This window comes from Chiloscyllium plagiosum, unplaced genomic scaffold (assembly GCF_037043375.1).
Source record: "Chiloscyllium plagiosum isolate Xiang-an unplaced genomic scaffold, Cpla_swu_hap1 HiC_scaffold_1, whole genome shotgun sequence".
NCBI lineage: Eukaryota > Metazoa > Chordata > Chondrichthyes > Orectolobiformes > Hemiscylliidae > Chiloscyllium > Chiloscyllium plagiosum.
Window position 1 is genome coordinate 103,068,827 of NW_028270139.1, and position 12,209 is coordinate 103,081,035.

General features: G+C 47.0%; 1 protein-coding gene across 2 annotated transcripts in view; it reads left to right on the plus strand.

Annotated features, from left to right (window-relative positions):
* Positions 1–1,057: 1,057 nt before the first annotated feature.
* fancg (FA complementation group G) overlaps positions 1,058–12,209 on the plus strand; it is a 67,232-nt gene continuing 56,080 nt past the window's right edge. For both annotated transcript variants that reach the window (XM_043687853.2, XM_043687861.2), the window contains exons 1-2: positions 1,058–1,189; positions 9,524–9,608. In XM_043687853.2, the coding sequence (XP_043543788.2) occupies positions 1,115–1,189; positions 9,524–9,608 (160 nt within the window). In that variant the 5' untranslated portion in view covers positions 1,058–1,114. The remainder of the gene's footprint in view (positions 1,190–9,523; positions 9,609–12,209) is intronic.

The window sequence follows — 12,209 nt, forward strand, 5'->3', positions numbered from 1 at the left end:
TAGTAGCTAGATGCATAGAGAACTGGCTGGGCAATAGGAGACAAAGAGTAATAGTGAAAGGGAGTTTCTGAAAATGGAGACCTGTGACCAGTGGTGTTCCACAGGGATCTGTGCTGGGACCGCTGCTGTTGCGATAAACATAAATTATTTTGAGGAAGGTATAGGTGGTCTGATTAGCAAATTTGCAGGTGACACTAAAGATTGGTGGAGTAGCAGATAGTGAAGGGGACTGTCAGAGAATACAACTGGACCCCTGCAACTGGAAAAGATGAAAAACCTGCCGATACACCACCCCCCTCAGCTCCATCCAGGACCCCAAACAGTCCTTCCAGGTGAGGCAGAGGTTCACCTGCCTCTCTTCCAACCTAGTTTCCTGCATCAGGTGCTCCTGATGTGGTCTTTTCTACATTGGGGAGACCGAATGTAAACTTGGGGAATGGTTCACCGAGCATCACAGCTGGGCCCATAGGGGCTGACTGGACCTCCCAGTCACTGGTCATTTCAATTTCCCCAACCACTCCCTTTCCGACATGATCATCCTTGGACTCCTCCATTGCCAAAATGAACCACAGCACAAATTAGGGTCAGAACACCTTATCTTCCCCTGGGCAGCCTACAGCCAGAGGACTCAAAGTTGAGTTCTCCAATTTCAAATAACCTCTGTTCCCATCCCCTGACTCCCTTCCCAAACCCTCCCCCTCCCTTCCACTGCTCCCTGTCACCAACCAGATTCATTCCTCCCACTAACGAACCACGCTGTACACTCGACCTGTCTTCACCTATCCCTACCTCAGCACCCTGGCCCCGCCATCCCCTTTATCTGCAGCTTTCCACACACCCACCCCCAGTCCTAAAGAAGCTGTGACAACATTTAGGCACAAGTACAGGGTAATGTTGTGGCTAACTTATGTGAAATTACATGTTAAGATTTTTCCCATCCAAGTGTCACCCTTACCCGCGCTCGGCCTTTGTTTCTGATTGACGTGTCCTGTAACCAATTAGTGAGCGCTCACTGTCCAATCAGAAGGGCAGATTGTGGCGGATGTTGCCGGATTCTGCAAGTTGTTACTCTGGGTTCTGATGCCGTTCTGTGGGAAACGATAAACTGGGAGCGATGGAAAGTGGCCGGAGTTGGGGCTGTTTGGAAATGTGGAACGAAGAAAACTGCAAGTTAGTGGCTCAGTTGAAGGTAAAGTGGATTTTAGAGCGGCCTCATTAGTGAACGTAGAGCAAGATTCGCACTTTACACAGTTCTATGTATTGCTAAAGTTAACGACTCTGCAGCGGCAGTCCCATCTAACGTTACAAACCATGTAAAACGTGTTGTCTAAAATGAAATTCGTGTATGTTTTGGGAGCAGGCTTATCTTTTGCTTGAATTATACCTTGTTAATTTAGGATGGAGAGGAATGTATAGTGGACTGAATTGGGATCCTCGTTTTCCTGATATATATGCTGAAAATGTGTTGCTGGAAAAGCGCAGCTCTTCACCAGGAATGTGAGGGAGGCCCAAGGGAACTGACAGATAAATTTGGGGGTGGAGCTGGGGGGGAAGGTCACTGGGAATGCATTAGGAAAATGAAGGTGGGATGGGTAATGGTGATAGGGTGGAGTGGATACATGGAAGGAAGATGGATAGGTAGGAGAGTTCAAGAGAGTGGTGCTGAGTTAGTAGGTTGGATCTGGGATAGGGTGAGTGGAGGGGAAATGAAGAAACTGTGAAATTGACATTGATCCCGTGTGGTTAGAGGGACCCCAGGCAGAAGATGAGGCGTTCTTCCTCCGGGCGTCGGGTGGCTAGAGTTTGGCAGTGGAGGAGGCCCAGGACTTGTATGTCCTTGGTGAAGTGGGAGGGGGGAGTTGAAGTGCTCGGCCACAGGGCAGTGGGTTGTTTAGTGCGTGTCCTAGAGATGTTCTCTGAAATGGGCTGCAAGCTGGTGTCCTGTCTCCCCAATGTAGACGAGACCACATTGAGAGCAACAGACATAGTAGATGACGTGTGAAAGTAAAGGTAAATCTCTGTTGGATGTGGAAGGATCCTTTGGGGCTTTGGATGAAGGTGAGGGGGAAAGGCGTGGGTGCAGGTTTTGCACTTCTTGCAGTGGCAAGGGAAGGTACCAGGAGTGGAGGGTGAGTTGGTTGGGGGTAGGGGGGGAATCTAGTGAGGGAGTCGCAGAGGGAATGGTCTCTGCGGAATGCAGATAGGGTTGGGGAGAGAAATATATCCCTGGTGGTGGTGTCTGCTTGTAGGTGGCAGAAATGGCAGAGGATAACTGTTGTATCGGAGGTTGGTGGGATGGAAGGTGATGACTAGGGGATTTCTGTCCTTGTTGCATTTGGAGGGGTAGTGTTCAAAAGTAGAGGTGTGGGAAGTTACCTGCACCTCTGCCCTTCAGTTGCACACTTACCACACCACTGCCCTTGAACCCCACCCCTCCAGTCGCAATAAGGACAGAATCCACCCCCCCTCTCCCCCGGTCCACACCTTCCACTCCACCAATCTCTGAATACAATGTATCATCTTCTGCCACCTACAAACAGACCCCACCACCAAGGATATATTTCCCTCCCCACCCCATCTACGTTCCGCAGAGGCCATTTCCTCTGCGACTCCCTCGTTAGGCCTACACCCCCAGCAACCCACCCTCCTCTCTCGGCACCTTCTGCCAATGCAAGAAGTGCAAAACCTGAGCTCATACCTTCTTCCACCCTCCTCTCTGACCTATCACCACCCCCCACCTTCATCTACCTATCGATTTCCCAGCTATCTTTCTCCACACCCCCACCCTGCCCTGCCATTCTTCCCCCACCCACCCCCTCATACATGATGAAAAGCTCATGACTCTCCTGCTCCTTGGATGCTGCCTCACTGGCTATGCTTTTCTAGCACCACACTTTTTTTGACTTTTAAAGAAAGATGTGAAGGCATTGCAAATAAGCTTCACAAGACTTGTTCCAGGAATGAAGAACTTCTGTTCTGAAGATACAGTCTACATTTGGAGAAGGTATCTGATGGAGAATTGAAGGCTGTGAGGAGATTTGATTGAGGTATTCAAAATTGTGTGGGCTTTGGACAGAGTAGATAGGTAGAAACTGTGCCTATTGCTTAGAGGATTGAGAACAAAAGGGCAGAGAATTAAGGTAATTGGCAAAAAAACAAAAAAAGTAACATGAAATGGAGGCATAATGGTATTATCACTGGACTCGTAAACCAGATTAATGCTTGACAACCATGGGTTCACATTCTAGCACAGAGGATGTGTATCCTTGACATCAAGTCTGCATTTAACTGTGTGGCCTCGAGGAGCCTGAGCAAAACTGGAATAAGTGGGAATTGGGAAAATCTCTCTGCTGGTTGAAGTCAAACCTAGTACATAGGAAGATGGTTGTAGTTGTTGAAGGTCAGTCATGTCAGCTCCAGGACATTTCAGCAAGAGTACCTTAGGGTATTGAGGAGAAAGTGAGGTCTGCAGATGCTGGAGATCAGAGCTGGAAATGTGTTGCTGGAAAAGCGCAGCAGGTCAGGCAGCATCCAGGGAACAGGAGAATTGACGTTTCGGGCATAAGCCCTTCTTCAGGAATGGGGAAAGTTTGTCCAGCAGGCTAAGATAAAAGGTAGGGAGGAGGGACTTGGGGGAGGGGCGTCGGAAATGTGATAGGTGGAAAGAGGTCAAAGTGAGGGTGATAGGTCAGACTGGGGTGGGGGCGGAGAGGTCGGGAAGAAGATCTCAGGTTAGGAAGGCGGTGCTGAATTTGATGGATTTGACTGAGACAGGGTGGGGGGAGGGGAAATGAGGAAACTGGTGAAATCCGAGTTCATCCCTAGTGGTTGGAGGGTTCCTAGCCGGAAGATGAGGCGTTCTTCCCTAGCCGGAAGATGAGGCGCAGAACAATACCTTAGGGTATTGTTCTGCGCCCAGCCATCTTCAGCTGCTTCCTTAATGATTTTTCCGTCCATCATAAAGTCAGTAGTGGGGATGTTGGTTGATTGCATAAAGTTCAGTACCATTTTTGATTCCTCAGATGCTGAAGCAGTCCATGTTCAAATGCAACAAAATCTGGACAATATTCCAGGCTTGGGCTGACAAATGGCAAGTAACAGTCACCCCACATAAATGACCACCTCCAACGTGAGACAATTTGACCACTTGACATTCAATAGTGTTACTATACTGAATTTCCCCACGATCGGTCACCTGGGTTTTACCATAGACCAGAAACTTACCTGGACTAGCCACATTAATGCAGTGGCTACAAGAGCAGGTCAGAAGCTAAGAATACTGCAGTAAATAACTCCCTTCCTGATTCCCCAGTGTGTCTAATATTTACAAGGCACTGGTCAAGTTTGAAGGACTTACTATCCACTTACTTGGATGAGTGCAGCTCCAACAATTCTCAGGCTTGAAACCCAGGAGGCTTGTCTTCATTGCTCTGTCCTTTAAGTTTAGGAGATGGGACGTCAACTTAAGGTTGTACAGAAAGTTAGTGAGGCCTCGCCTGAAGTACAGTATCCAGTTGTGGTTGTCCAGTTATAGGAAGGATATTATTAAACTGGAGGGGATTCAGGAGAGATTTACCAGGATTTTATGGAAGGTTTGAGGTATAAAGAAAGGCTGGGACTGTTTTCACTGGAGCTTAGGAGTTTGAGAGGAGACCAGATAGAAATTTATAAAATCATGAGGGCTATAAGTATGGTTGATAGTCTTTACCCAAGGATGGGGGATTTCAAGACTGGGGGCAAATTTTTAAGCTGAGAGGAGGGGGAGGGATTTTTAAAAAGACACGAGGGACAAATGCTTACATGCAGAGTGGTTTGTGTGTGGAATGAATTTCCTGAGGAAGTGGTGGATGTGAGCACAATTATAACATTTAAAAGACATTAAATGTGGTGGGAGGATGTGTAGACAAGGTAGCTGTGGGAGTCGGTGGGTTGAAATAGATGTCCTTTTTGAGTCGGTTACTGGAGACAGAGGGGTCCAGGAAAGGGAAGGAAATATTGGCGATGGTCCATGTGAACTTGATATCAAGATGGAAGGTGTTGGTGAAGTTAATGAACTGTTCAACCTCCTTGTGGAAGCACAAAGTGGTGCTGATACCATCATCAATGTAGCGGAGGAAAAGGGGGGATGGTGCCAGTGTAGCTACGGAAGAGGGACCGTTCTGCGTATCTTATGAAGAGGCGGGCATAGTTGGGGCCCGTGCGGCTACCCCTTGGGTTTTTAGGAAGTGGGAGGATTCAAAGGAGAAGTTGAGAGTGAGGAACAGTTCTGCCAATCAAATGAGAGTGTCGGTGGAGGGGAGTTGAGTCGGGTGAGAGGAAGAAATAGAGGGCTTTTAGGACTTTGTCACGGGGGATGGAGGTGCATAGGGGCTGGGTATCCATGGCAAAGATGAGGTGTGAGGGCCAGGGAATTGAAAGTCATGGAGGAGGTGGAGGGCATGGGTGGTATTCTGGACGTATGTGGTAAGTTCCTGGACCAAGGGGACAGGACAGAGTTGAGATATGAGGAGATGAATTCGGTGGGGTAGGAGCAGGTGGAGACAGTCGACTGGGGCAGTCAGGTTTGTGGATTTTGGGTAAGAGGTAAAACTGGGTGGTACTATGAGATTGGAGGCTGTAGGTGGGAGATCCCTGAGGTGATGAGGTTGTGCATGGTCTGGGAGATGATGGCCTGGTGATGAGAGGTGGGGTCGTGTTGAGGGGGCGGTTGGAGGAACTATCAGCGAGTTGGCGTCAGGCCTCAGTGATTTAAAGGTTGGTATACCATACTGTGGAGAAAGTGAGGACTGCAGATGCTGGAGATCAGAGCTGAAAATGTGTTGCTGGAAAAGCACAGCAGGTCAGGCAGCATCCAAGGAACAGGAGAATCGACGTTTCAGGCATAAGCCCTTCTTCAGGAATGAGGAAAGTGTGTCCAGCAGGCTAAGATAAAAGGTAGGGAGGAGGAACTTGGGGAAGGGGCGTCGGAAATGCGATAGGTGGAAGGAGGTCAAGGTGAGGGTGATAGGCCAGAGTGGGGTGGGTGCGGAGAGGTCAGGAAGAAGATTGCAGTTTAGGAAGGCGGTGCTGAGTTCGAGGGATTTGACTGAGACAAGGTGGGAGGAGGGGAAATGAGGAAACTGGAGAAATCTGAGTTCATCCCTTGTGGTTGGAGGGTTCCTAGGCGGAAGATGAGGCGCTCTTCCTCCAACCGTCGTGTTGCTATGGTCTGGCGATGGAGGAGTCCAAGGACCTATATGTCCTTGGTGGAGTGGGAGGGGAGTTGAAGTGTTGAGCCACGGGGTGGTTGGGTTGGTTGGTCAACCATGCTGTGCTCCTTTGTCAGCTGTTTTGATGGTGTGGTTGGGGTTGGAGCAGCGGCGTGGTGGGCTGCGTGTTGCGAGGGTGAGAGGTTGGAGTGGGTGAGAGAGGTGGAGAGAGAGTGAGAGATAGTATGTTGCAGGTGAGAGAAGGGGTTTTGGAGGGTAGGTGGGAGTCACAATCAAAAAAACTAGGCATGGAGGTGTCAGAGAAAAATTCAGTATCACAGCATGTATGGAATTTTTTGACACTGGACATAGTGGGATGAAGGTAAGACCTTTACTGAGGACCGACCTCAGTGAGGGGGAAGTCTGGGGAAATGGTAAATCGCTGGCAGGGCTTGGAGCTGGAGTTGAGAGTGGAGGTGGTCATATGACCATTGATGTAAGCAGTCATGTGACCATGGAAACTGTATGGTCGATGGCATCAGCAGAAGTGATGTAGATGGTGGCTCCAGCGGAAGTGACGTCAGCAGCGGTCACATATGTGATGTCATTGGTGTTTATGGCAGCGATCATGGGGGCAGAAGTGACATTCTCAGAGGTGTTTGCAGCGGCAGTGTTCCAGTAAGTGATGTCAGTAGCGGTTGGGGGCAGAAGTGATGTGGCCGGCGGTATTTGTGGAAGCAGTCAAGGAGACTGCATGGTTGGCAGATCATCAGCTGTGGAAGTAACGTCATCATTTGTGGCTATGGTTGTAGCAGCCGCATGGATGTTGGTGTCCAACAGGTTCTGGAGAGGGCCAGAGGAAGGGTTTGGAGCTGCTGAGTATTCCGGGGTACAGCGGTATCTGAATGAAGGTTTGGTGTAGTTACGTTCCTTGATGTCTGATGGGCTAGAGAAAAAGCATTGGTTGAGGGTGTGGATCCCTCTGAGGGTGAAGAGCAGCAGAGGGCCTTGGCAGGTCTGGGAGAGTTGAGACCCTGACCTGGGGCAGGGCTGACTGCAGAGAGAATAGGTGAAGACGTGTGGCTGCGAGTGTGGGGAGGATCTGGAGGGAGGACTGCTTCTGGAGGCTATGGAGCTGCTGTACGCAGCAGTTGTCCCAATCAGGTCCAGATTGTGATGGTCAGAATGTAGTCTGGAGTCCATGGGGATAAGTCTGTTGCATAGGTAGGTGCTGAGGCAGGAGATGTGGCTATGGTAGTGGGACTGCTTCAGCATGTGGTTGAAGAACTTCAGGGCAGAGGAGATGATCCAGGGGTGCAATGGGAGAGAGATTTGCTGAGATCCTTGTGGAGGGAGGAGGAGAACTTCAAGGTGGGCATCCTTGGAAGAGGCTTTGCAGTATGTTTTACAGCAACTAGAAGAAAGTGAGGACTGCAGGCGCTGGAGAGTCTTGAATCGAAACGTGTGTGGCTAGAAAAAGCACAGCAGGTCAGGCGGTACCTGAATAGGAAAGGTTTGGAGGGATATGGACCTGGAGCAGGCAGGTGGGACTAGATTAGTTTTGGATTGCGTTTGATGTGAGCTGTTCAGACCGAAGGGTCTATCTCCATGCTGTAGACTCTGAGACAAAGAAGCCCAGTTGGTAGACAATACATCTGCAAACATCCACTCCATCTACCACCAATGCTCAGTAGTAGCAGTAATCCAGATGCAGAAATTCACCTAAGCTCCTTAGACAGCACCTTCTAAATGGGAAAGAGAAGGACAGTAAATATATAAGAACACCACCACCTGCAGGTTCCCCTCCAAGCTAGTCACCATCTGTTCCTTTTGTCGTTGGGACAAAAGCCTTGGAATTCCTATCCTAACGGCATGGTGGGTCAACCTGGAGCACATGGAGTGCCGTGGTTCAAGAATGCACTTTCTCAAAGGCAACTGGGGATATGTAATAAACCCTGGCCAACCAGCAACTTCCACCTCCCGTGAGTGAATAAAAAATGTGCATCAGCTAGTGGAATTTAAATTAATCTGGAATCCTAAACCAATTATAGTAAATCTTGAAAAGAGGTCTTAAAGGCACAAGGATAAGTGGACAGGTTTAGGAAAGGAATCCTAGCCTGGGCAGCTTGAAGCACAGTCGCCAATGGTGAAGCAATAAGTTTGTGTACAGGTTATAAGAATGAAAGGTTGGTACCATTCATAAATGGCTAACGGCACTGTGGGAAATTGAGGATGAAAGCTTTCATCTCATCAGTGTATAATGTTCTACTACATATAATGTCATGATAATAAAACCAGGAGAAGTAGGCTGTTTAGCCCCTCAAGCCTGCTCCACCATTAAATAAGATCTTGGCTAATCCAACATTCCTCATGTCCACTTTGCTTCCTTTCCCCATAACTCTTGATTTCCCCGTATTGATCAAGAGTTGACCTCGGCCTTAAATATACACACAGATTCTGCCCACACAATTCTATGGTAAGGAGTTCTACAGACACTCAACTCTCTGAGAGAAGAAATTGTTCCTCACCTCAGTATTAATTGGCATCCCTTAATTCTGAGACTATGCCCTCAGGTCCTAAACTTCCCGTGAGGGGAAACTTCCTCTCAGCATTACTGTTAAGCCTATTAAGAATCCTATGTTTCAATAAGAACATCTCTCATTCTTCTAAATTCCAATGAATAGAATTCCAGTTTGTTTAACTTGCTATTAACACAATCCCTCCATACCAGGGATTATCCCAGAGAACCTTCTCTGAATTAACCTGCACCGAAATGATATCTTTCGCAAGAAGACCAAACTATTCTCAGCACTCTAGATGTGGTCTCACTAGTACCTTGTGCTAAGACTTCCCTACTCTTATACTCCAACCCCCTTGAAATAACAGCCAACATTCCATTAGCCTTCCTAATTACCTGCTGAATCTGTGTGCTAGTTTTCTGTGTTTCATGCATAAGTGCTCCCAAGTCACTTTTATTTCACAGGTTTCTGCAGCTTTGTAACATGGAGAAAGTTTGCATTTAAAATAAGCAATATTGACCGATTGTACGATTTTTCCTTTGGGGTCAGTTTGTGATAGGTGACTGTTGGTAATATAAAAAAAATCGTAGACACCCGTGTGAAGAAAAATGACAAATCAACAACAGAATACATGCAGCATCCTGGTGCAATATTGTTCTATGAATTATTTAAGAACTTGTAGAAAAAATTTGGTTTAATGGTTAAGGTCATCCACACGGAATGTACCTATATTGTTTTTTCGCAATAACTTTTACCTTGTCTCTCTACACTGGGTTAATTCTGTCCAATGCCACTTTTCTCTCTTCCTCCAACCAGAATATTTCTGTCCATGCTGTAAATCGGAGAGAAATTGTGCGACAGAGTCATGTTTCTTTCAGCAAACTACTGGAGAAAATCCAAGGTATTGATGGATTTATTGATGCTACCCTCATTGTAGCTTGTCTGATTGTATTATCAATTTATAGTATTTGTATCCAGCCATCTTACGGAAAGATACATAACTTACTACATAACAACTTGAGTTTATATAACTACTTTATTGTGTTATTTGATTACAAAGTGCTGCAAAGTAACATTTTAAACCAGAACTTAACTCTGAGCCTATGCTGTACATCTCTATAACTTGGTTAATAGGGCTGTCCTCCCGTTTCCCCTATCCCCGTATCAGTTGAACTAAAACACTTAGAAAAACAGCATGGCTTTTTAACTCCTTCATCTTTTTTCTGGGCTCTGGAGGGAGAGAGAATAATCGCCCATGTGCATAGAAACATGAGTTCTAGGTCTGCTCTTGAACAGCAGTTTCTTAATGAATTAAATAGTCACTTACAGGGATGAGCATTCTGATAAGGCAATATACATATTGATCGGGTGGCTGTTATAATCAGTGAGTGTCAATAGTAAAGATTAAGCCATCTGCTGTTAGACAATGAATGTTTTTAACCTTGTTAACTGGCTTCACATAATGAATACTTTTCACCTGAACTGACTTTACATAATGAATGCTTCGTCATCTTGTTAATTGGCTTTACATAATGAATGCTTTTCCACCTTGTTAACCCCCTACCCTTGCCTCCAGCACCTCATTGTTTACTGCAAGTTCTTATCTGATCTGAGTCACGCTTAGCTGACACTTTGTTTCGCCAAAGTCAAAACTTAACTCTTTCCCTGTCTGCTCATAGCTGGTACACTTTCTCAGGGCAGGTTTTAAGAATTGTCCTAAATAAGGAAAGCAAGGTAGAGGCAGAAAGATTTAGAGAAAGAATAAGGATTTGGGACATGGGTAGCCATCTCAGTGATGGCTGGCTCTGTAGTTAAAACTCACTTTGAGGCAAAATATAGCAATACAATTCTGCCTTGAGCAGTTGCCAGGAAGTGAGATTCGTGTCAGTTGGTAAAGAAGTGAGGACTGCAGATGCTGGGATCAGAGTTGAGAGTGTGGTGCTGGAAAAGCACAGCAGGTCAGGCAGCATCCGAGGAGCAGGAGAATCGACGTTTCGGGCATAAGCCCTTCGGAAATGAGGCTTGAGGGTCGGGGCTGAGAGATAAATGGGAGGGGATATGGTTTGGGGAAAGGTAGCTGAGAAAGCGATAGATGGATGAAGGTGAGGGAGACAGTGATAAGTCAGAGGGAGGAGTGACAGACAGGTCCGGAGGGTGGTACTGAGTTTGAGGCTTGGGATTGGGATAATGTGGGGGGAGGGTAATGAGGAAGCTGTTGAAATCCACACTTATCCCGTGTGGCTACAGGGTCTCATGGTGGAATATGAAGAGTTCCTCTTCCAGGTTTTGGTTGGCAACGGTTTGGCGGTGGAGGAGGGCCAGGACCTGGATGTCCTTGACGGAGTGGGAGGGGGAGTTGAAATGTTCAACCATGGGGTGGTGGGGTTGGTGGGTGCGGATGTTCCAGAGATGTTTACTGAAATGATCCGCAAGAAGACATCCTGTCTCCCTGATGTAGAGGAGACCACACCAGGTGCAATGGATGTAGTAGATGACGTTGGTAGAGGTACAGGAAAATTTCTGATGGATGTGGAAGGATCCCTTGGGGCCTTGAATGGAGGTGAGGGAGGGCTGTGAGTGCAGGTTTTTCACTTGCTGCAGTGGCAGGGAAAGGTGCCTGGAGTGGGATGTGGGCTGTTGGGGGGGGGGGGGGGAGGAGGTGTGAGCCTTACGAAGGAGTCACGGGTGGAATGGAGGTTGGTGGGGTGGAATGGAGGTTGGTGGGGTGGAAGGAGAGAACCAGGATCTCCAACACCATCTCTGGCACCCTTCCCTTCCTGGACCTCTCCATCACTGTCTCTGGTTCCCTCCCCTTCCAACCCGACCATAAATTCACTTGGACCATCGCGGAAACCTCCTTCCCCTTCCTGAACCTTTCTCATCTTCGTCTATGGTGACCGACTAACCACAGACATATACTAACACAAGTGCTTCACCGGAGGCTCACTGATGAAGTTACCTGGTATGGTAGCAAAATGTTTGAAAATGAACCTTGCAGCTCAGCGGGCAAACTTTATATCCAGATCTGTTAACTTAATTTCCCAGTTTTAGCTAGCTCTGTCTTTGTGTCCTCATAATTGCCCTTTTTACATTTAAAACACTGGTTTTAGATCCATTTTCTCTCCTTCAGACTGGGTGTGAAATTCAATATTGCTTTGGGGTGCCTTTGTTGTGGTGTCATTAAATAGTCCTATCTTATTCCATATTTTGAGGTCTATGATGGCCTTCTGCTTAACTGGATTTAAAATGTGCTGTTTAAGAAACTATACCAAAAACATGTTCTCTCACAAAAGAATTGTCACAATAGTTCCTTTTGAGATCCGTGATGGGTAATTCTACTTAGGTACATGGTAACTTCATCCTTAAAAAGACATTTTTAAAATTCTTCGATCACAGGTGATAAACTGATTGGGAAGTGTGACTCTAATTGATTTGTGTATTTCTCATCCTCTTTGAAATAATTAACCTCTTGATGTCTTCTCTGTGCAACCATTTGAAGTCA